The sequence below is a fragment of the Cryptomeria japonica genome, chromosome 5 (assembly GCF_030272615.1).
Source record: "Cryptomeria japonica chromosome 5, Sugi_1.0, whole genome shotgun sequence".
NCBI lineage: Eukaryota > Viridiplantae > Streptophyta > Pinopsida > Cupressales > Cupressaceae > Cryptomeria > Cryptomeria japonica.
The window spans coordinates 92,238,695-92,264,534 of NC_081409.1; the positions used below are offsets into that span (position 1 = coordinate 92,238,695).

The 25,840-nt window shown below is 34.9% G+C and overlaps 1 protein-coding gene across 1 annotated transcript; it reads left to right on the forward strand.

Annotated features, from left to right (window-relative positions):
- Positions 1–17,513: 17,513 nt before the first annotated feature.
- Positions 17,514–17,963, forward strand: LOC131051207 (uncharacterized). The gene has a single exon (XM_057985610.2). The coding sequence runs from the start codon at positions 17,514–17,516 to the stop codon at positions 17,961–17,963; it is 450 nt and encodes a 149-aa protein (XP_057841593.2).
- Positions 17,964–25,840: the final 7,877 nt, after the last annotated feature.

A 25,840-nucleotide genomic window follows, 5' to 3' on the forward strand; every position in this document is an offset into this window, starting at 1 on the left:
AGTTGAATCAGGAAGTTGGTACCCTATATGCTCATTGGCAAGAGGAAAAAGAAGAAAAAGAAGAAATAAAGGCAGAACTCAATATGGCAATGTCTCGTAGAGAGACTCTTATGAAGCAGAATGAAGATCTTACTAAAGAGCTTGCTGATGCTAATGAAAGCCTTGCTAAGTTCAACAAAAGTTCTACCATGCTTTATGAATAGATTCAATCACAAGGGATGAAATGTGACACAATTGGATTGGGTTATACAACATTTGCGAAAGTTGAGTCTTCCAATACTAAGGACAACATGGGATAAGGTAAATCTGCACCTAAAATTTAGAACCCCACCGGTAAGAAATCCTATAAGCCTATTTGTTTCAATTGTCATAAGCTAGGACATACTGATAATGTTTGTAGAAGCAGATCTAATGCTGAAAATGGTTATAGACCTAATACATATAAAGGTTATGTACCTAGAAACTTTAAAGGATATTGTTACACATGCAACATATATGGGCATATATCTATTGAATACAGGTATAGAGCTAATAATCCAACACCTCACATGAACAAGAGATTTGGTGGTGATTGGAGAAGGAATTTTAATGACCGGAGAAACCTTACTTTGCAGAGACCCTATGCTAACTAGTCTAGCCCCTATGAGATGGAAAAGAGGATGAATGTTATTTGCACAATTTGTCATAACTATGGAAATGTGGCTATGAACTACAGAAGAAGGAAAGGTAGAGGCAATGCAGGATGTTGGAGAGCATCTTGTATGGCTTGTTATCATTGTCATCAACCAGGACACATTCCTAAGTTTTGCAGAGTAAAGAATAATCAACTGGTAAATCAATTTGCTAACTAGAAAGGGAAGAAGAAAGTTGATGTTGAGGAAACTAGAGCTAAGATGAATAGAATCTAGAAGAAGAAGAGCGATGATAAACCATCTGAGGAGTCAAATTATTCACCTAGTGTGGAGAACCCTTCACTGGTAAAATGAGTTGTTTATACAATTTGGGGAGAGCTTATTGTCAGATCTTTAGAAGAACCCCTGGATGAAGTGTGGTAAGTTTGATCTATATATTTTGTCACATTTTGATGTTATGAAGAATTTTTGGACCATAACTGGTAAAAATGATGTATCTTTGGCAACCAATAGTATGTATTAGTGTGTTAAGTAGTGTTTTAGGGTAAAACCAGTAATGGTATTTAATGCGGTAAATAATGGGCAAATAAAAGAAACTTTTTGAATGTTATTTGTCACATTGCATAGTCATGAGCACACAGAGAGAGAATAGAGAAAATTAGAGCTTGTGTATGCAACATTTGAACAGATTGGTAGGTGATTTGGTGTGATTTGCGATCGACAATCGGTGAGAAAGATTTGTCAGTGTTTGGAACCCTAGTGTGGAAGCATTGAAAAGTATTTATCATGTTATTTGCTTATCTGTCTAAATCTTTGAGAATGGACACACCACATTTGGTAGATGTTACCGATAGGCCTCATCTTTAATTTAAGAGGCACTTATTTAAATCTGAGGAAAATAATCCTATCGGAGCCCTATCAGGAGTTCCTTATGGTGTCTTACATTTTGAATATGTTAGATCTTTTTATCATTTCAAACTAGACGATCTTGGTATGGTTTCTATTTTTTATCAGTATAGAGCATTGTGTGATAAGAATGGTATTTTGAAGGAACGGTTCAAAAGGGTTACCGAGAAAGGGTTTCACCATGCCCTAAACACCATTGATGATTTTGATGATGAACTTGTGAGATATGTGCTTAGTATAATTCATGACCAGTTCATGTGGCTTGATAGACCACATAAAATTTCTAAGGAAGCTATTCATGCAGTCACTGGATTTTGTGCCACCGATGAGCTTCCTGTACTCAGATCCGTTCCTAAGAATGATCTAGAAAATTTGATAGGTTCTAAATGGGATGGCAGAGAAATGATGGTGAATAATTTCAATGATTGGGAAATAAAGTATGCTTCTATGGTGATCGGTTATCGGATCTATTGCTCTAGCAGGATGAACAACATCCCTACTGCTGCTATTCACACTGCCCACTGGATGATAAAAGAGGATGTTGATTATGACTTGTTGGAGGCATTGAGGAGTCAATGGATGGCGAACCTAAAATCCATCAAGAAGGATAAGAGGTTAAAATTTAATTTTGGACATTTAATTCTTGGTTTATTATTTTACTTTCATAATTATTTCCTTGGTATTGGTGATATCCAATGGATAGATGGCACTCCAACATTGGTACAAATGAAGAACAACATAAGAATGCTTGGTAATGATTTTGGCAATATTGTATGGGGATATTTCAAATATTTTTAGAATAAAATGCATGCAAGGGAGAGGATATCGGCAGAGGTTGTCAACTGGTATGAAAACACAATTTTCTTTATGGTTGATACAGATACTTGCACAATGGAGGAAGCTTAGCCCCAGACTACATGGGTTATGCCTGTGGGATATGAAGTAGATAAAGATATTTTGATTGCCTATTTTCTAGCCCAACTGGTAGACATAACAGCTGAACGGTTTGGCACCTACAAAGAAAAATCCTTACAGGTGCATTCTGAACTTAACAAACCGGTTATTGCTAAGAAGGTTAGAAAGGAAGTTGAAGCCTTTGTAGAGCAAGAAAAAATTACAAAGGAGAATATTGTTGAAGAAAGAGAAAAGCATGCTGCTCAATAGGCCGGAACATCAAGTACTCCCAACGGTACCTCCACTGGTATGAAGACAAGAATCAGAAAAGAGAAAACTGCAGAGAAAGAAAAAACAACAGTTGTTAAGAAGGAAAAACCAATAGCTATTAAGAAGGAGAAACTAGTAAAGGATAAGAAGGAAAAGCCTTCTAAGATTCAATTCAAAAGAAAAGGTAAGATTATTGAACCACCTACTGCACTGGTAAAAATTGGTAAAAGGAAAAAGCAACAAGCATAGAAATTGACAGCTGCAGCTGATGATGAGACCGAATCTGAAGGAGAGAATAAATCCCTAATGGCCAGTAGCAAAATGTCTAAGGGTGTTGGTACATCAACTGTTAAATCTTCAAAGAAATCAGAAACATTTCAAGACATTTTTTATAATATAATTATGTATATTAAATATTATGGTGTGTATAAAGGCGTGAATCCATTATTTAATCATTTGTCTGAAAAAAAAAAACAAAGAGAAATAGAAGATGTTGTGGTATATGGAATGAATAAATACAGAAAGACCCATATTGAATTGCAAGGGAAGATTCCAAATTCTTTGTATAATAAGATTGATGCAAGATGGTAGGCAACCATGAAATAGGACAAAGAATTTGTTGAGTTCATTCTTAAAAATTTGCAACATGAAGCTACAAGAGAGGAAATAGATTACATTATTGCAAAGGTAAAATCATCTTTTAGGTCTAAGAAAAGGTTGAAAAAAATGTTAATCGATGAGACCCAATTAGTCCATGAGGAGACTGAACAAATTTTGAAGAAGGTACTGGGTCTGACTCGGGATGAAAAGGAAGAAGATGAGGAAGATGGACTGGAGAAGCTTAAGGATGAAGATCTTCTGAAAGGTGTTAAACTAACCAATTTTGAGCCTGATGACATTGTGATTGATGATCAACCAGTGAATGCACAAATTAAGACAAAGACAGTTGTCATCCCTGATGATGAAACCAGTAAAGATGATGATTATGCAAATGATGATATTGATATATAGGTTGATAATGTGCATGATGAGAATGTTGATGTTCAAATGTTTGCGAAACATGAACAAGAACTGGGTCAGGAAGAGAAGAAAGATGAAGTAGAAAAGAAAATAGAAGAGCCATCGGTAATAACTCAAACTACTAATACACAACGGCCACCGGTAAAAGCTAGTGAAGAAGAAAAGGAAAGAGATAATGACAAGGAGAAGGAAGAGGAAAAGAAAGAGGAGAAGACTGTAGAAATGAAAGAGGAAGTGAAGAAAAAAATAGAGACAATAGAGCCCAAAGTGACACCTGTGTCACTTGATTCTAAAAAGAAAAATGTTTATGAAGATGATGATGATTCTATAAGCATTCAAGGACCGATTGATATGGATATCATGAGTTCAGCTGAATTGATGGAGATTGCAATTGCCATGCAATCCTGGGCCAAGAAGAAGAGGATGAAAGAGCAGCAGAAGGAGGCAGAAACAATAAAGAATGTTGTTGAGATTTTGTCTAGTCTCCTACCAGAGACTAATATAGATAATTTTGTTAATCCTATTGATAAGCTTGGACAACTTTTTTTTGATGTCGGAGAGCAAATTAAATCATTTGAGGATGCAACTTAGTGTTGAGAAAGATTACATGAAGAAGAGAATAGAGCACTTAATGGCTGAAATTGATAAAGGCAAAGTTTCTTTGACTGTGACTAAGGACTATTAAAAAGAGGCACTTGAAACCCCTCTCAACTATTTCTAAATTTTTATTATTTTGTGGAGATTTGAAAAAGAAGAAGGAGGAAGTTGAGAAAGAACTTGAAGTTCTAAGTGAGTCATTTTAGCTCCTAAATGACTCTGCAATAAATTTTGGACAATTCGTTGTAGAACTTCAGCATAAGTTTAAAGCTTATAAAAATGAATAGGTTAAATGGACCAGATCACTATAAGAATTACATACATAGTTGATACCAAAGGTGGAAATCTTGCAACAATATTACAAAGAGTTTGAAGCAATCCTTGCAACACCGGAGATGAGCACCATAGATGCCATAGAGGAACTTGTTGGACAGATAAAGACATATGTGGAGATTAATGACACTATTTTGGAGGCATGGCATAATGATTTGAAACAATTAAAGTCTCATTTTAGTGATGCTTTTTCTAGAATTGCATTGTATATACATTATAACTTTCACATTTATATATGCTATGCAATTGTGATGCAAATTTTGATGTAACATGTATTGATCTTTGATGTATTTACTTCTTTGTTTGGCATTGTTGTCAAAGGGGGAGTAATAGTTGAAGAGTCGGTCAAAATTTTGTACGTAAAAGTAAAGGGGGAGATTTAGTAGAGAGTCAAAATTTTGTAGTAGCATGTAATTGCTAAGGAGGAGTGGTGCAGAGGCACCTAAGCACACAAGGATACCAGGAGGTCAAAAGTCATAATATGAGCAATTTTATTGTATTTGAGTCATTCATAATGTATTAAGGTTATTTGATTCTATTGAATCATAATATGTAAGGATAAAAGAGCCATTTTGTCCAAATATATCATATTTGGTCCATATTGAAGTTTTAAAAGTGTCAATGTAAGAGTTAGAGTCATTTTTTTCAAAACATGCAAAAATTGTAAAAATTGCAAAGTTGCAACATTGTCAAAAAGTGCAACAAAAGTGTAAAAATGAAATCCATTGGTTATGAGGTGGTTGGAGTAGTTAGAAAGAAGTTTTAAATGGTTTATAAAACCATGTTTTGTCGAAATCAAGAGGGTAGATCAGTTTTGAGGGGATTTGACAAAGATTATCCATCAAACCCTCAAACTGTCATGAGGTTTTAAGGAATCTGTGACTATCATAGATCCATGGAGGATCAAATTTGACGTAATTTTTATATGTAGATGTTATTTAATGATATCTTTATGAAATATATTTCAGATGAATCCTTTCTTGTACATTTTTGTGGAGTATTTGGCAGGATATGTTTGTTTTTACAATAATTGTCAAAACCCTATCAAGGGTTACCCATTTTGGAGAAAATGATCATAAATTTTGATTTAACCATTGGATCTGGCTGAAAATTGGAGAGAACTTGTTTAAATCAGTAGTATAAAGTCTGATCAAAGTGATTTTCTTTATGAAAGGCAAATTTTATTGATGATTGTTTGTTAACAGTTCATGGTGAAAGGCAGACAGGTGAAGGCAGCAACAGTCCAGTTGCAACATTTGGTGTGGTTACATGAGGAATATTAATGAATAAAGGATATATTTGTTGGAAATGTCTCTGAATATTCTTTCCAATTCCTTTTGTCTTACTTAATTTGGTTGAAATTGAATATTGTGTGGTTATTTTGGTGAAAACAGTTTTTAAGGGATGAAACCCTGAACTAGGGTATTCCATGGCAATAAAGAATTTGTTCTCTCATGTTATGGTGAATGTTATGATCTGAAATATTGAATGAAGGTTTTTAGGGATGTAATATAACCTTTTAAATTGGTTTGGAGTTGAGAAGAGTGATTTATCTTTTTATATGTCTCTTGATTCAAGTTTAAAGTCTACCCTTGAATGAAGGTTTTATGGTTTGTGATAGATGCTCTGCATCAGGGAGTATGCGTAGAGTCAATTTTTTGTTTTGCACACTTAGTTGACAATTTTTTTTCCCTAAGTGTTGTCATCAATGGCAAAGGGGGAGAAAGTTGGCATTTGGCTGAACCGGTAAAGGATTGATTGGTGAATGTGATGAAATGATTGAAATTCATGATAACTAAGTTTTATTTTGTCATTGATGGCAACAATGTTCTTGGAGCCATCTAAGTATTGGAAGCCAACCGGTAAGGTGTAACCGGTACAAAAAACACAGTTTAATAGTGAACCGGCAAATAGAATTTCAACCGGTGAATAAGAGATAGAGTTGCATTCTGGCAAATGATACATGCGATTCTTGGAGATTTAGATGATGCGGTTTTACAAGAGTGTTGGAGATAGGTATTTGGTATTATATTCACAACCACATTGGTAGATTCAATAGGACAAGCAAGTTTTAATGTACAAAGAAGACAAACTTGAAGAACACTTAACTGGTAGTGATAAAGACACTTAAATCGGTAAACCAATACAGTTTTTTATTTCTTATGTCACTGGCCGACATAAGTAAGGTGTATAATGTAAGAATGTCTAGATTCATTGAACCTAGGAAATTATTCTAGGGTTGTAGCTGACTAAGAGATGTTTATAAAAAGTGTGACGAGGTATGAAGTCGGTGTGTGTATGTAAGAGTGTGAGATCGTTGGCAAAGGATGCGAATTTGATTGTCCAGTGATTAGCTAACCTTTGTATTGATGTGTTGTTGAATTTTTGAGGATTTGAAGTGGATCTTATCAGACACAGAGGTGTTACATGAAGATCATTTGACTGTTGTTTTCCTAACAGTTTGCAGCAATAAAATCCCCTAACCGGGTAGGTTCTAACATACCTTAATTTGTAAATCCCCTAATAGGGTAGCTCTATATCAGAGTCTTAAATCCTCTTTCGAGATTGATCCTAACAGGTCAAAGCTTTTAACAGTGCTCATCATATTAAATCCCTTAACCAGGTGCCTCCTAACCGGGTCTACTCCTAACAGGGCATATTTGTAAGACCTTAACCAGTCAAGATTTCTACTTTGCAGATAGTGAATCTTTACGGGTATTAACTCCCACAATGGTTTTTCCCTTTTGGATTGCCACATATAAATCTCTTGTGGTATGTGGAATTTTCTTTATCGGGCATTAGCTTATGTGGTGATATGAACCTCTTATGCTTGTTAAGTTTTAAGTTGTTTAAGATGGTGATCAGATTCATATTGTTTTAGCTTGCACTAATTCACCCCACCCTCTCAGTGCCTTATAGGTTTATCAAATTTATACATCTAAACCATTATAAACATAAATAATGACATGTTAATTACTAAGCTCCACATTATTGTATAAAAGATGTTCATTCCTAAATCAAACACATTCTAGCCATTTATCATAATTTTCAATAGTAAGTTAATTTTTTCTTCAAGATGGATGTAATATTTTCTTGTAAATATCTAGTTATATAATATCATTTGGAGGATAAATTTAGTTATTTAGTGATTTGTCATAGTTAAAATATGAAAATAATTTTCAGTAATTGCTTTTGGATTCGATTGATGATAAAAAGTTGGGTTACACAATCAAATCCAGAGGCAATTAGTGAATATTAATATGGATTGTGGAAATTTGATAGCTCTAAAAAAAAAATTCATCGTAACAATTTTGAATGATAAATTTTTTATTATAGATAATACTAATTAAATTTTTGTAAGAAATTTCAATCTAAAATAATTTTGTATATTCAATATAATGTTATCTTTACATTAATATTTTCTAATTTTATGTTTAATTATAGCAAAACAATGAGACTCATTTGTTTATTGTTAAAAAAAATGATAAATATTTCTTATTTAACATTTTTTTTCTAATAGAAATCTTAATAGTATAATATGCATAAATTATTGTGTCGCAAAAGTCAACACAAAATAGAGTCCAAACATTAACAAGTCATATGACCAAACTTAAAGAAAACAACATTAATTAAGTAGCTAAAACAACTCCATAAAAGTAATATCATTATCATCAAAATTACTCAATACATCATCAAAACTTAAAATATTTAATAATCTTTTTAAGAATACTACGTATATGAGACCTCCAATACTGTAATTTTGTAAATTTTGGGTTATATTTTGTATTATTCCTATGCTTCATCCGTAACCTGTATGCAATGGACACATGATATGGCCTATGGGCTTTCTAGCCATGGTTTTTTTTTTATAGTATGAGTTCTATCTGATAGATGGTTGTGTGTTTTCCAGCCAGGACTTTTGAATATTGTAATGTTGTTCTATGATACTTAATACAAAAAAAAAAGTAAAAAATTACTTTAATACTAATTACCACTTCCTTTTTTTGAGATTTAGCTCATTAAGAAAACAGATGGCTACCTTGCTTGTTGGGTGTTCTGAAAAAGAACCCACATTGACCTTTATCTCCACTCCACCTCTCATCACCACCCTAGCCAAAAAATTGGGCTCCTTCAAACTCTTTCTATGAGATCCTATCAGCTTTGCGATGTAGAAAACTTAGGTCCCGAGCTTGACCACCTACATGATGTTTTTAGATTGAATGGGTACTTGAGCAAACAAATTTCAAGGGCCCTAAACCAAAATAAGCTTCTCTTCTTGTCCAAAGCCAAGCCTCCCCAACCTTTGCCCCTTCGCATAGCCACCTTGCCCTATATTGAGGGCGTTTCCCAAAAAATCTCTAAGATCCTTCTTAAGAGAGGCTTACGGTGTACTTTCAAACCCCACTCGGCCTTGAAGCTCCAAATTCCCTCCCTTGAAGACTCGACTAGTGTCATTTTAGCCTCTAGAGTCTATAAGATTGTTTTCTCTTGTGGTGCTCCCTACATTGGTGAGATGGGTAAATCCTCCAGCACTAGACTGAGAGAGCTTAGTGCTAACATTAGGCATGACCAAGGTCTTTAAGTCTGCCCTTGCTAAGCACTCTTCCTCAACCAAACATCATATTTTCTTAGAGAGTGCTCAAATCTTATCTAAGGAGAACAACTTTTTCAAGCATAAGCTTAAGGAAGCCATTGAAATAGGAAACCACCCATCCAACCTCAATCGAGATGAAGGGTGGAGTCTCAGTCCTTCTTGGAAGCCCTTGTTATCCTTCTTTAGAGGTCAACCTCGACATCCTTGAAACTGTTCCCCCCCCTTTTTCCTTTCTGTTGCTTTTGCTCTTCTCTCTTTAGCTTGTTCCCGTTGGTTTTCCTTGTTCCTCTGGTCTTCCTTCACCTCTTATTTTGTGATCACCTTGTGCTTTGTCCCTCTTCGTTTTGTCTTTCTTGTTTCCTTGGCTCGTCTGCTCTTCCCCTTTCCTTGGTGTCAACCATGTTTCCCCCTAGCTTGGTTGGGTTTGCCCCTTTTCCTCTTTAGCACTTTGTCTTTTTCTTGTTTGTTTTGTTCTCTTGCTTCTTTTCTTTTTTCACAAGTTATAGGCTTATTTTAGTTTATATTTATATTTTTATCTTTTATATTGTTATTATTTTTTTTATTTATTTATTTTTATTTCTATTTGTATTTTATTTTTTTCCTTATTATTATTAATTTTTCATTTGTTCTTTATTGTTTTAGTTCTATCTTGTTCTTCTAATTTCACTTTGCTTTCATTCTATTGTGTTTAATTTTTAGTCTTTTTCTTCTTTCTCTTTCTATTTTCTCCTATTTTATTTGTTACCTAGGATTCTTCTTCGGTTGGTGTGCATCATCTTCTTCCCTCTCTTTTCCTATCCCAATCTCTTCTTATACCTTCATGGATTTGCAACTTTCTACTTTTCCACTTCATGAGCTTTCTCTCATCGTGATGATGGATCATAGTGTGATTCAAAACGTTGATGCAAACAAACTCGCATAATCTAATCCAGAAGCTATAGCAAGAACTATTATGGATTGTGGAAAACTAATATCTTTAAAATAATGACTATAATTGTAATCATCTTAAAATTGATTAAAAATTAAAAATCTAAATATAATGACCTTGAGAGAAAGTTAAATTAAACAAAGATTTTCTTTGAACTTGATAGTGGTATCTAAATCACAAACTTTAAGGCTGGGTTTTGTCTAATAATAATTTAAAATTTAAAAAAACTTAAATTCTTTTAATAATAATCATCAGTATAAAATTTTGAAACACAATTAATATTAAATATTGCCTCCATTTTTCGTGGAATTTTCCAAGTATTCATCTGTAATTTCATATTCAAGTACCAAACATCGCATTAAAAATAGGCATGTCACTTCCATCGAAATGGATTTGATTGGTAACCGACTAGCAATTGCAGTCTAATAATAACAACGTAATTGACGGTCAAAACATATTTGATCTATTAACCCGCGTAATGCTTACGTTGATTAGACCCTTCCCATTTCGTCAATTTTTTGTTGACTCTTCGTTAACACTACGTGGTTTCGGAGCCACCTCAATGGTGGTTTTCTACGGCCTGGCTTAACCGGCACACTCGAAGCATTGACTGCGTAGGTCGTCAGGCCCACTGTTAGCCTTTGACGTGACTTTTCCGTTCATTGCGTTCCCAACTTCCCGTCTTCCGTTTTTTTGCCCAACCTCCATCCCCTCCCGTCCGTTTCGTTCTCGCCGTTAACATTTGAATTTGAATACCATTCCCGCGCAGAAGTTTGAAACTTGAAAGCGTTTGAAGACATAAAACACAGCGGGCGCTACCATCTATCTCGCCGCTGTCACTGAAGTTTTTCTTTTTTTTGCCAGTTGCAAAGATTTCCATCCCTGCTAGAGAGCTTCCGAGGTATTTTCAGGGCCTTATGCAAATGGTTTTTGCAGCAAACAGAACGTATGGGCATGCTCATGATGCAGTTTTTGCTATAAACAGGTTTCCATCCCAATCAATATTTTCCAGCGTACTCCCTGCGTCTGCCAAAATGGGAGTTTCGGAATAGGGTATGGACATCCATCAAAGCATAAACGAAGGGCAATTACTCTCAGATATTATAGCTGGAAATACTCTGCTAGACATGTAAGCAAAATGTGGAAGCAAAGACAGGACACATGAATTGTTTGAGCAGATGCCTCAAAGAAATGTGGTATCATGGAACGCTATGATTGCAAGATATGCACAAAATGCATTTGTTAAGTTCAGAAACTTTCAACCAAATTTGATCGTTTGGTGTTAACTCAGACTCCATAACCTTTTCTAAGATCCTCCCAGCCTGTGCGAAATGGGAGCTTTAGAACGGGGTATGGACATCCACCACGGGACAATAGAAATGAATATGGTCAGATGCTGTAGCTTCGACAAGGCACGTAAATTGTTTGACAGAATGACTCGAAGAATTATTTGACAGACAGACATGATTTCAAAATGTGCAAAATGTGAAAGCATAGGCAACGCACGTTAGCTGTTAGACAATATATTTTTAGAAACTATTGTATTAGACCTGCCAAAGTCTATTTTATTTTCTTCCAAAATCTAAATAGAATAGAGATAATTTTGTATATTTCAAATAAGTTCAAAGAGTTTCTAATTTGATATTTAGTCCTAAGTACCTCTTTCTATAAATGTTTTGGCTAGATTTTTTTTTGGAAAGAAAATTTTCTGTTTTGAATAGAAATAATACTATTCCGATTGTTAATATGAGAATTGAACAAATTGAAAATATTATGGTCTACGACTCATATTTAAACATGGAGGTATCAGCATTTTAAACTATCATTTTCATATTCATCACAAAGATTGATTTCATGTATCATTTCATTAGTTGCTAAAGTGTGTGCATTATTTAATTCTTCTTGTCCAAATGACTCATTCACTCACCCTACAACTCCACATGATAATAATTATAGGAAGCTACTTTTTAAATCAACTATTCATTTGAGGTTATTCTATTAAGTATTTCATTAACTATATAGAACCACCACGATCTACCTCTTCTTCAATAGTTTAAATGTGAATGGTAGTTGTCCCTTTGCTCACCTCATTTGGCTAATTATTGGCAGATTCTTATTTATGACCTCTTACTATTTCAATTGTCATCCTAGACCACTTTTCTTCTCTACATCCTATTAGAAGGCTTGAGATAGAAATAAGTTGAAATATTTACATTCTTCCACAAAAATATAACCACTCATTCTAGGCTCAATTGAGTCCACCTTACTGTCATACATTTTCTGTATGGACTAGCCCCATATTAGAAAGGGCACTTAAAGTTATTTTAGGTGATGAACTTCAAGATGGAGCCAAGATATTTTGATACTTTGGTATTATAACTAATTTTCTCTCCAGCTATATAAGACTTGGTTTAAGATATATACTTCTCCAATACAATTTCTTATGGGGACATTTAGAATTTTCTTCTACTTGAAGAGTCATAAATTGTATCCACATACAATTTTGTCCTCACCTATAACCCACCTTGGTGCTTCATCTCCTGATGTTTGATGACTATTTGATTTTTCTCACACCATCCATAGACTTACAAATTCACCACCTTCCCTGCCTTCTCCTCAAATTTGAGCCCTAATTCTTAGGACTAAGGCATTGGGTACCCTATTCTTAGCTCAAGACCAGGGTGCCCTGTGCCCTGGTCCTCTCAATCAAGACCCAGATTTGGTCCTCATAATGATCACATCAAATGAGAAATAAATTAGATCTTTTGTCGACCTACTCCAAAAAATCAAATTAATTTTTGGGCAATCAAGTATAAAAGGGGTTCTACCTCTCTCATTTGAAACCTAATAACTTCTAAGAGGCTTATTCAAGATCCTAAGTTCAAGTGAGCAAGCAATCAAGCATTCATCAAGCATTAGAGAATAAGTAAAGTCAAGTTCAAGCATTCAAGATGGTATCCATGATCAACCTTCTATGAAGATTTTACAAGACATCCTAAAACCCTTGTATGAGGATACAAACAAAGCTTCATCAAAATATAAATTTCAACTACAAGAATTTCATTTCAAGTCCAACATTTCCCTCAAAAGGAGAGTATCTAACTATGATTTTCCATTGCAATTATCATTTCAATTTCAAGGTTAATTCCTAAATTTAGGTTTTGTCGTTTGACTTGAGGAAAACACTTATCCACAACATCCCCCCCCCCCCCCTCTCTCTTTCTCTCTCTCTCTCTCTCTAGAGAATTGATTCAAGAACTGTACTCAGCTTTTGACAGAGTTGATGATGATGGATAGGTGCAACTATTGATGGAGTGAAAGTCAAAGGACTAGGGAAAATCTCTACTACCCAATCCCACAAAATCAACCCAACCTTCTAGGAATAAGTTTTGTTTCTTTTCTTTTATCCAAGTCCTTATCTATTGCTCTATTCAATATTTGTAGCAGTTTTTTCCATCAATTTACTTCAAAATCTCAAATACTTGCCCTATATTCAACTTAACAATCCTAATTGCATTTTTAGCTCAAAGAAAACCGTAATAAGATTTCAATCAACATTCAATCAGCTTCCTAACCTAATTGAGGTTGGATCTATTGTATTTTTCTCCTTTTAATGTTTTGGCATGTGAAATTTGGGTGGTTTCTTAGTTTACAAAGCATAACTTGTGAAACCCAAATTTTCTCACCAATACACTATCATTGATTATTTACATTCATGTTGTCATTTTCTAAGATGATATAATTTGTAAGCCTCAACTAGGGATTTATTGCCTCATGAAATTCTAAATAATTGTTTTACAACTTATATTTTTGTCATTATGTAGATTGATTTGGCTAGAAATTTTGTAGCAGATTTCATGCATACCCTACACTCTCATAGTGGCTATCCTAGAGATTCTTTGTCAACTAGGATCTTAAAGGTTTTCATGGAACTTAGATTTTTATTTTGGCATGCTCCTTTTTTAATCCCTACTACTTCTCCTTTCTCCATTTTTACTTTTAAATTGATGTTTCCTCTACTAATCACCAATGCTTCAACCCCCCTCTCTCTCTCTCTCTCTCTCTCTCTCTCTCTCTCTCTCTCTCTCTCTCTCTCTCTCTCTCTCTCTCTCTCTCTCTCTCTCTCTCTCACACACACACACACACACACACACACACACAACTATCTAGCCACTATGTTTAATTGTATAATCCTATTTTCACTTTTATTAATATATTTTATCGATGAGATCTCATCTTTTATCTAAACAAATTATACTATATTTAAAATAAATTAAAAAATATGACTCCCTATTAGAGAATATTTCTTGAAATATCATTTTTTGAAACTTTTCAGTAATTAGAAAAAGTGTCAAGTGTTAAGAAACAACCTAATAGCTTTTGTTTAAAATTTAAATTAAAACATAAAATGCATTAAAATTTTAGATTTAATTATTTTGTATAGATTTCATTTCCAAATATAAAATATAAATGTACTTGCATGCATGTTTCAAGTTGGAAAGATACTTCACATACTACCACTATTCATTTTCTTTATTTTGGTTTATCAAATGGACTCAAATTTCATCTAGACAATTGTCTTTAATTTTTAAATCAAGGTTTACTTAATAAAACTCGTGTTCCTTAAATGCTAACAATATAGATTTTGGAAATCAAGTTCTTCATAAGGAATAGTTGTACCATGCAATCTTGGAGTAAATATTGGAGTAAAAATAAAGGTGTTTGGGCAAGAATGTTGAACTATCCAAACAAAATCCTTGTACTAGAAAGAAAAAAACCAAGGAAGCAAAAAACTAACAATAGATTTTTAAAGGCTTCTCACAACTTAACTAAAAAAAGAAACATCTAACCATCCCTACAAAAAAATAGCCAAAGGATGATCAGGTTCAAACAAGCCCTAAGGGTTTTGAAATATATCCTTTTACCTTTTAATGGAAGAAATACCTACAAAAAAAGCCACTTTGACCACCTCAACAGGCTCGTTATTAGTAGTACCACCAAGAAGCACAAAAGAAATAGGAGAAACCACAAGGGAATAGACAATCTTCCTAAAAAAGGAGAGTCCCTTCACATCCTATAGAAGGGATAGATGGAGGGAACCACCTCAAAAGGACACACTAGAGGTCAATCGGAAGTGGGGAGCAGAAGCTTTAGCCCAAGAAGAGAATAGAATCCACCAGTAGTAGCTAGAAACCATTGTAGTAGTAGGCAGGAAGAGCATAGCCTTCTATAATTAATTGCTTGCAAGGTAACTAGCCCTTAGCACACAACCAAATCCAACACACAACAAGCAATAGAGATCCAACTCTAGAAGGGAAACTATCATCCAATGAACAATGCACAACCACCAAAACCCCAAAGACTTCAACCAACCCCCAATAGAGAAAACTCCACCACAAAAGGAGGCCCAAAAGGAAAAGCTAGTGTAGAGGAAACCACAACCCTAGAAACCACGAGGAATGGGACTCTAATAGGGCTTATTGAAGAGACATGAGCACCTCCACAAAGGAAGATCTCTCCAAACTGGCCAATAATTATAAAAAAACCTAACCAGACCCATGCCTCATCAAAAGGAGCAAAACCCACATCCATTTTGCAACTCCCCATATGGGTAACCTAAGAAAAGAAAAAGTACTCACAAAACCAAGGTTCTAAGCTGTAAAGACCAAGGATTAAACTAAACATAGGTTGAAGGGAGCAATATCCATCTTCAACTACCAACACCCACCACCCAAGTCTAACATAGAAGAAGAACCTTTAGTCTAGAAAATGTTTCCATAAGAAAACGCCTCACAGACAGGGGCTGTGCCAAAATAGGGCACACTATTCACAGAGGAAAAGGCATGAAGCCCAACGCCAAAATAGAGCATATCATGCACAGACGAAAAGATACAAAGCATAGACGAAAATGGGTTCGTTCCTAGTTTCCAACTCGTGACTATAGCCACACCTCTTCATCCAACAAATAATTTCTGACACTGCCGCAAAATTTAGACTTACAGCATAGGTACCAGCACAGGTACCAGGACATGCTTCGCTCTGTTACCAAACAAAGGTGAATGCATGTTTGATCATTCAAAGCAGAGGGAAGTCGTTTATATAAAGGCAAATGAGTAGCTGTAGTAAATGCAATACCAGCCACTTAGGAACCGATTGACTAACCGCCTTAACAATGTGATAATAGTGCTAACATTCAATTCCTGTAGCTTCCAAAAGAAGCCCACTTGGTTTTCTTCTATTTCTTATCAGTTCTCCACTGACTAATCCGGCACGGCGCTTCACATCCATGTCCCTCGAATATTTGAGATACTTTCAGCTTCGTGGATATAGAGGATTCTCTCCTCCAACACGTGAATTATGCGACCGAGTATGTACCAGGAAATATAGGTGGTGTAGTGATGAGCCTTAGATGAGTCCTCTAATAGGTGGAGAGTGTCGTAGAGAAAGTCTTCAAGTTTCTGCACTCAATTTCTTACTGAACTGAAATTAGTTATCCACACTCCACCGGCGTCGTTGAGGAGGCATTTGATAGATACAAGCTCATCACTGATGTGTTCCAAATCCTCTTTGTGCCATGGCATGATCTGCAAGCACTGACATGATCTCCTCAAAAATATTTTCAATCAGAGCTGAAATGACATGATCTGCAAGCACTGACACAAGAAATCCAACCATCGTTTCCAAGCGTAGGTAAATTATCATACCACCATATATTGGTGAAAATAATTTTGACTGTATAAAACCACCATTAAGCCGGCTCCGAAACCATTATATTTTATAAATGATCGCTTTGTTCAATTCAATCTTCATCATAATGATCATTACATTTAGATTTAGATTTTTTAACTAATTTTGATCTTCATCATAATGATCATTACATTTAGATTTAGATTTTTTAACTAATTTTAAGATGATCAAAATTAATAGTGATCATTTTAAATATTAATTATATTTTTAAATTTTATATTGTTAATTAGTATTAATGTAATTTTTTAATTTTTTAAAATCATTATTAAAAGGAGTATTAAGTATTTTAAGTTTTGGTGATGTATAGAGTATTTTGATGATAATGATCACATTTTTAGTGGAATTGTTTTAGTTATTTAATTTTACTTTGTTTCATTTAAGTTTGGTCATATGACTTGTTAATGTTTGGACTCGATCTTGTCTTGACTCTCCATCCCCAATATTTTATGCTTATTATGCTATTATCTTCTATTAGAAAAAAATGTTAAATAAGATTTATCTATGATAGTGAATGGAAACCCTTCACATTTCTTTAAGAATTCAAGAGGGCTAAGACAAGGGGGATCCCATTTCCCCTATCCTTTTTACAATAATGGCGGAATGCCTTGGTAGAAATCTACAAAGAATGGTTGAGCAGGGGTCCATAATGGGTTTGAAGCCCTCCTCAAGCAATATGGTTTATACTCATCAACAGTTCATGGATGATACCATCCTAATGGGGAGATCCACTATGGTTGAAGCTAGGAACATGAGAAAAGCCCTAGATGATTATGAGTTGGCTTCTGGTCAAATGGTGAATAGGCAGAAAAGCTCCATATTTTTCTTCAACACCTTGAAGCCTAGGCAAAAGAAAATGGCCAAAATTCTTAAATGGAGAATTGAATCTCTACCCTCTATTTATATGGGTTTTCATTTGGGTCTTAAGCCCCCTGACTCTTTTTGGAATGTGTTGATTGACAGATTCAGTGAACAGCTAGCTGGTTGGAAGGGTGCTCTTCTCAGTCAAGCATGCAAGATTCAACTTCTTAAGGCTACACTCTAGAATATCCCAATATATACTCAGAGTCTCTTTAAAATCCCAACTAAATTTGTGGAAGCCATTGAAAAAATTCAAAAAAATGTTTTATGGTCAGTAGTGGAGAAAAGGAAAAGAATGTCTCTTATTGGTTGGGATTCGGTTTATAGACCTAAAGTTTTTGGAGGTCTGGGTCTTGGGAGAATTAGAACCATGAACAAGGCTCTCCTCACAAAGAAAATATGGAGAACCTTTTCTTCTAATAGTGAATGGAACAAAATCTTAAAAATAAAATAGTTGGCCAATAATGGTTCTCTTAAATCCTTTCTTGAATCCACTAATGTGCCACGTGGGTAAACTCTCTAGAATGATATGGTAAGAGGAAGGAAAATTATTGAGATGGGTACAGGCTGGACTATAAGAGATGGGAATCAAGTTAGGTTTTGGGAAGATAGATGGATTATGAAGGAGCCCTTAATTTCTTATGAGAATTTCTCAGCGTGGATCGATGCCTACAAAAAATTATTTGGAATTTAGGTCAAGGATTATTGGAGGAATGGAGGGTCAGTGGATCTCTTCCAGGTCATCTTGGATCATGCTCCTATTCAATTTGCTTTGTTGGTTGTTAAAATTGGGTTGAGGAAGCATGGCGACCATTTAGTCTAGAGGCCAAACCCCTCAGGCCGCTTCTTAGTGTCTTCAAATATCTCTATAATATCCTTTTTCTTGAGCCCCTCCCCCTATCTAGGTTGAATCCTAGATCAAACACCTTATTCCTAAGATCAATATATTCTTTTTTATTTTTCTTCAAAATAAAGTGCTGATAGTTAAAAGAATATATAGACTAATCATGGAGAATGTGAACAATATACCTAATAATGAGAATAAAACAAAGACAATTGTTTGTACCTCATCTGATCTTAAGATGGCGATAGAATGGCATATCAAAGGGGATATATCTAAGGTTGTTAGACAAGGAAAAATGGATCGTAAAGGTGTTATTTGGATTCAACCCCCTAGGGGATGGATAAAAGCTAATTTTGATGGGGTGGCCAAGGGAAATCCTAGACCGAATGGGAGTGGGGGAGTGTTAAGAGATCACTATGGTAACTTTATTTTGGTGGTGGCACTTCCCTTGGGCTCTCAGTCCAATCACTTAGTCGAAACCATAGGAGCATTCCAAGTTATTGATCTTGCTAGAAAATTGAACATTAAAAATTTATGGATAGAGGGGGACTCTATAAACATTATCGAATTCCTTCTAAGAAATCCCTCCCCTCATGGACCATTGAAAGTTGGATCGATGAAGCCAAATCCCTTCTTTCCAAATTTGAAAATGTTAAAATATCACATGCATTTAAAGAAGGAAATGCAGTGGCTGATTATTTTTCCAATGAAGGAGTCAAGCTCACTGGCGGGCAAACGTGGCACTCCTATAATGATTTAGAAGTGAAGGTTAAATATTTATTTGGCAATGATGTCATGCATGGAAAAGTTGTTATTTCAAATAATGATTAAGTGGATCAGAGAAGGGTACTCTTTCATTCACTTCAATGATGGTGCCTTAATTACTTTTACAAGATATGAGGAGTGGCATGTGTTTGTGGGTGCCTTGATTATGCTATAGGATATCTGCTAAGTTTATCTACTCTTCTATTGCGAATAGAGAAGTCTCTGAAAAAATAGGGATAGCAGGAAAAGAGTGGAGCCTAAAAGCTATGAAAAGCACCGGAATAACAAGAAGGTATGGAGAAAAATTGACAGAGGAGGGTTGGAGCCTTTCTTGGAGAAACTTCATGGCACTAATCTTGACATTGTGAAGTAATTTATCAAGAATTGGAAGGAGGAAGGTATCATCCTCTCTAGAAGAAAAGTGATTATTAATGAGGGCCTTATTAGGGAAGTCACTAGCCTTTCCACAAAAGTGATGAAGTTATTTCATGACAGAAACATCTTTGATGAATCTTTTACCAAATTTTCAAAAATCGACGAGGAGAGGGAAGCGATGGTTAAAGTTTTGAATAACTATTTTGAGGTTGGTACCATCAATAAGCTCTAGAGGGAGGTACTAAGGGTGGTAATGGAATAAATTACTATGTATGATAGATTCACCAGAGTCTACAACTATCATTTCGTTCTCCTCAACCACTTCTGGTAGAAGGTCAGGGTTTCTTTCCTCTACTATTTGTGCTCTCTTAAACATTGTATTATGGAACATCGTAAAACCCCTAGGAATTTCCTTGTCCTACTTATTGGTCTCATTCAGCTCATTCATGAGCACTTTACTAATATGGCTGCCCTATCTAATCCCATTTCAACCTCAGAGTCGCATGGGTATGATAGTGAAACTAGTGTGTCTGAGGTTAATTCTGATGGGGATTCTAATTGGGAAGAGGAAATTACTCCCCCCTCTAAGAAAGTGCCTAAAACATCCCCTTTTAGTAGGCCTTCGGGTAAACAAGATATCGCTATGAAAACCCAAGCCAAAGCTAAAAAGAAAGCGAAGACCTGTCCTAAGAAAAAGTCGATTTCCTACTCTAAGGACTCACCAAAAGACTCCTTCGAGACCTCCAATCCCTCTGAATGATCCCACTCTTCTCACCCTGCCACTGACAGAGAGAATAGACCTAGATTCCCCAAAGACCTCAAACATGAAGACCATTACTTTAAACAGGATAGGGAATTTCTAGATGATATCTTGTCAATTTCCAGAAATGGTGCTATGGACCTCTTTAGGGTTGTTAAATGGGTCTTTCATGGAATGAAAGATATTAACGTAAAGAACAGGGTGGTGTTTAGCAAACTTGACAAGTTAAAAGAAAAAGGAAAGCCTCAAAATGCATAAGGGGTAGTTTGGATCAAAGAAGAGAAGTTGTGAATGGCAGAGTGTCTACAAAGAACTGTGGAACTTATGGAAAAGATGAAAAAAGAAAATGAGAAAAAGACCATGCAGATTGAAGGGGAAATAGGTAAAATCAGGGAAACGATGAATTCCATCATGAAGAAAAGCCATATGATTGTGAAGAACTCTAGGGCCACTATGAATACGCTGGTGGATAAGTTGGACAAGTTCCAACAGGGTTCCCTGATTGTGGACCTCGATACTGACAAAGAAAAAGGCCAGAAAGAGGACTCATGTCCCTCCAAGAGAACTAGAGCCAACCTGAAGAGACAGGCAGAGTCCTCCAATTAGGAGTTCTAGGACTTGAAGAAGGCAGCCTAAGAGATGAACATTTTGGAAACTGAGATTGTTGAGACTTTAAAATATTTAAGTTAATGTTTCTCAGGTTTTAGCTTCTGTTGTCTTTTTATTTGGTACGTTGTCCTTTTGGCTATTTGACAACTTTTCTGTTATGGTGAACCTTGATTGTTTATTTTATTTTATCTTGTAACTCTATGGTTTCAAGCCCTTGTAAAACTTGGTTTTTCCCTAATCAAAAACATTTATCTAATGAGGAAGAATAACGAGATTGAACATATTGCTAATTAGTTTCTTGCATGTATTTGGAAGATGGTGGCACTGAAGGATGTATGAATTTTGAGTATTTTAAGTTAGCTTCTCACTTTGAAAGATGCTTTGCATTAGAAAAACCTTTTATTTGTCAACTTTTCTTTTTTGATGTTGATAGATTTGAAAAATTACATATATTGTGAAGTTTGATTTTATAGGATAGATAAGGGGTTTGGTGTTGTGCTCAATATAGATTGTTTCCTAGAGATTTGATGAGACTTTGATCAAGAATTATAACATTACAAGGGTCAAGAGACAACTTAATGGAGCCCTTTTGTGTAGAGCTCAACATGAATTTATGTTAAATAATTTGGTGTTTATGATTCAATATTTTTGAGGAAAAGAGAACTCGAGAATTCAGCTCAAAGCTACACCTTTACGAGGGTCATCAGGGAACTTGATGGAAGTCTACCTAGTTTAAGATTTGTTTCTCCAAAGAAATATTTTCTAAAAAATGTGTACTTATTTTATGTATTAAACAAGTTTTGTTATGTAAGCCTTAAAGGGGTTCCCTTGGCAAGGTGACTCTTTATGTTTTCGGGTATATATTTACTAGAACAATATAATAAGGGGGAATGTTGGCTAATGTTAGTGATCAATCAATTCCTAACTGGCAAGTATTGCAATTAATATAACTTCATGTTTGCTTTTGTATAAATGATTTTCTTTTGCTTTGAATAATCAACCATTTATTCACCTTCATAAGTGAGTGACCATGCTCCATCCCCAAGTGAAGATAGTCTTTGTATCATCCATTACTCACATATTTTGAATATGAAAATCATACAAAGGGTTACCTCACCCATCCTATGTAGTACATTTACTGATGGTGACTATAATCACTCATCTAACAATTAGTACTAGTATTTCTTCCTATTCTAGCTATATGAAATAAATGTGTTACATGGCCCTATGAATGATTGATTTGATCATTCGCTGCTAACTATCCAACATGTAGGCTAGTGGTCATTCCTCCTAAACCCTAAGGATATAGTAATTCTTAGCAAATAATGATTAATAGATGAATTTGTAAGGAATTTAACAATGACTATATTGACTTTGTTGATTTCTAACATCTAATGTTCATTATAGATTTATATGAATTGACTCATGTGAGAGGATATGCTATTTAATAGTCTTTCAATTGTGTACCATTTATTTCAAAAAAATTCTAGGATCGTATCATTAAATACACAATCCTTGATGCACACGTTGATTTTTTTACATCCACACAAATGAATATCAAAATTACTTTTATCTACACATTTTTATGTCTATAACTAGGTGTTTTCTTATTTTCTTCTTTTACATCCATATGCTTCTTTTATCAAAATTGAATAAATTGATATTAATAAAAATTCTTCCACATTCATTTCCATATTATAATAGGTACATATGTATATTTATTTACATTTTGATTACTTTTTAAAATATGTCCCTATTTATTCTTATATCTTTGCTCATATTCCCATTGTCATTCTTTCTCTCATTATTTTTATTTTTCTTTTCCAAACTCTTTGTAATAATTTGCACACTTTCATCCCATACAATCACATACATATGTAACTAAAGATATATGCATACATTTGAAAAAATAAACATAATAAACTAGAACTGTGGGTCATTTATAATTTTTTATTTATTTATTATTTTTCGGTCATCCCGCAACTCTTCTTGAAATCATTTCTATATTGAAATCAATGACTTACTTCAGTGATTTGAAACCTAGATTATATATATGAAACTTCTCAAGAAGTAAAAATAAAGTTTGAATTCAGTGGCAGAAGTTTGAATTGAACAAAGAGTTTTCATGGAACCGGCTTCCTTTCACAACTGGCATATGTGTACTCACAAAACTTCGAGACTGGAAGATTTTTACATTTGGAAAATGACAATCGGAAATAACGGGGAAATTTCAGGCAGACACAGACAATTGCGACTCACCCGCAATGAGACAAAATTGGAATTAATATTCTCTCTACATTTCGTAGAATTTTCTGAGTAGATATCTGTAGATTTTACATTTAAGTACGAAAAATCGCATTACAATTAGCATTTCACGTTTATCGAAATGCAATTGATTGGTTACTGAGTGCCAGTTGCAGTTTAATAATAATAACGTAGTTTAAGGTTTAAACATATTTAATTAAAAACTAAAATAAGCCCGCGTAATATTTACGTTGATCAGGCTATTCCAATTTCATCAAAAAGTTTCTTGACTTTACGAGTACTTGGTTTTGGAGCCTTATTAATGGCGGTATTATACAGTCAAAACTCGCTTCACACGTATCTGCAAAAGTGGTTTTCCACAGTTTTATAACCAGTAGAAGATTATCTTGAGTTTGGAAACGATGGCCGGGTGTCTCGTGTCAGTCCTTGCAGATCATCTCACTTCAGTGCTGATTGCAAAGATATTTGAGGAGATTTCATTAGCTAGCAGGCACAGAGAGGATTTGGAACTCATCTGTGATGAGCTTGAATCTATCAAATGCCTTCTCAACGATGCCGGTGGAGTGTGGAGAACAAACTCCAGTTCAGTAAGAAATTGGTTGCAGAAAATTGAAGACTTTCTCTACGACGCTCTCCACCTGTTAGAGGACTCCTCTCAGGCTCAGCACCACACCACCTGTATCTTCAGGTACTTACTGGGTCGCAAGATTCGGGTATTGAAGGAGAGGATCCGCTGCATCCATCAGAGCTCAAAGTATCTCAAATACCTAAAGGACATGGATGTGAGGCCCCGTGCAGGATTACTCACTGGAGAATCCCTAAGAAATAGAAGAAAATCAAGTGGGCTGCTTTCGGAAGCTACAACGGTGGGAATGCAAAATGATATTGATCTCATTATCGGATGGCTGCTCACTGATGGCCCTCAGATCATTGCTGTAGAGGGCATGGGAGGGCTTGGGAAAACTCTTCTGCTTCAACACTGATAGAAATGAAACAGACCAAAACAAAACACAAAAACAGAGCATGGAGAAAAACAGAGCAGCACACAAGGAAGACAAATTTTTAATTATCAGACTATATTTTCATTCTTCCTTTCATACCCAAAATGATTACAAAATGCCTCTTTTAATGGAGGTCTTAGATGTTTCTAGAATGATCGGGAGGTAGCTGGAAACTTCCAGAATTTTGCATATAAAGTAATGTTTTAACACTATAGAAGGTACTGTGGACATGTTGGAGTAGATGTTGAAAACAAATCCAAATCCTGCTAATTCTGTAAACACTTGTGCATACGGAGCATCTGGATGGGGTAGGTGAGATTAGACTCCAACACTCCCCCTTAATCTCAACTACCAATATTCTATCCATTCTTTTGTTCTTTCAGCTTTCTTCAACTATCTTCCTTTTTTGTCTGTAACCTCTTCTTTGGTTTTCTTGCTAACTTGTTGCTACAGCTACTACAATTTTTAGCATTCACAATGTCTTCTCTTTAACTGATATCCTCCTCTGATTTTCTGATTTCTTTCATCAACTTCTCTTTCTTTCTTGTCCTCCAATTTTCTTCAACTGCTGTTGTAGTCTCTCAATCTCTTTGGTTTGAAGTCTTCAAAACATCATACAATCAGTAGTTACCTTGCTAGACAATGGTTTCTTTTGGCTGAAAACATTTTTAATCCCTTTTGGACATTCAAAGCTTTCATTACTTCTATTGTTCTTCACATATGAACATTTGTACAATCTTTTGAACATACTTGTGAGCTTTTGCCAACTAGGTCCATAGGTCCATCCACAATCCATTTTTATACAACCTGGTCTCGATTCTTTCTTGCAACACATTTTTCAGAATGATTTCTCAAACCACAAATTTTATATGGATGTAAGTCCCAACACGTTTCTTTTGTGTGTCCTTCTCTATTGCAATGAAAACACTTAATGCAATGCCTTTTATGGGTTGTTTTGTTTGAACTAGTAGCATCATTTTCTTTTCCTGTGACATATCTAAGACCTTCATACTGTGGCCTCCTTATAGGCTCAATAGGCTCTCTAATTCCTTGTTCTTGTTTTCCCAATCCTTGACCTTTATAACCCATTTTCTTCATGATTTTTAAACCAATATTCTTATCATCACAACTAACATAATTTGCAAACACATTCTCATTTTCTTTCTTACATTCTTTATCACAAACAGTTTCAACTAAATCACTTTCACCAAATGATGAACACAAATCTTCTGTGTCACATGAAGCATCACTAACTAGTGGTTTTAACTTCAAACATTCATTCTCCTGTTTCAGATTTAAAATTTCCCTTTTTTGTAAATTGTTTTCTTCTTCTAACATTTTCGACATTTCTTTCAAATCATCAAACTTCCTTTTGACATCATCAAATAATTGTAATTTCTCTTCTAATTCCTTATTTTTATCTTTAACTTCATTCAGTTCTT

Excerpts from the sequence above, each read along its gene's own strand:
- LOC131051207 (XM_057985610.2), top strand. The coding sequence starts at position 17,514 with ATGGCGGAATGCCTTGGTAGAAATCTACAAAGAATGGTTGAGCAGGGG.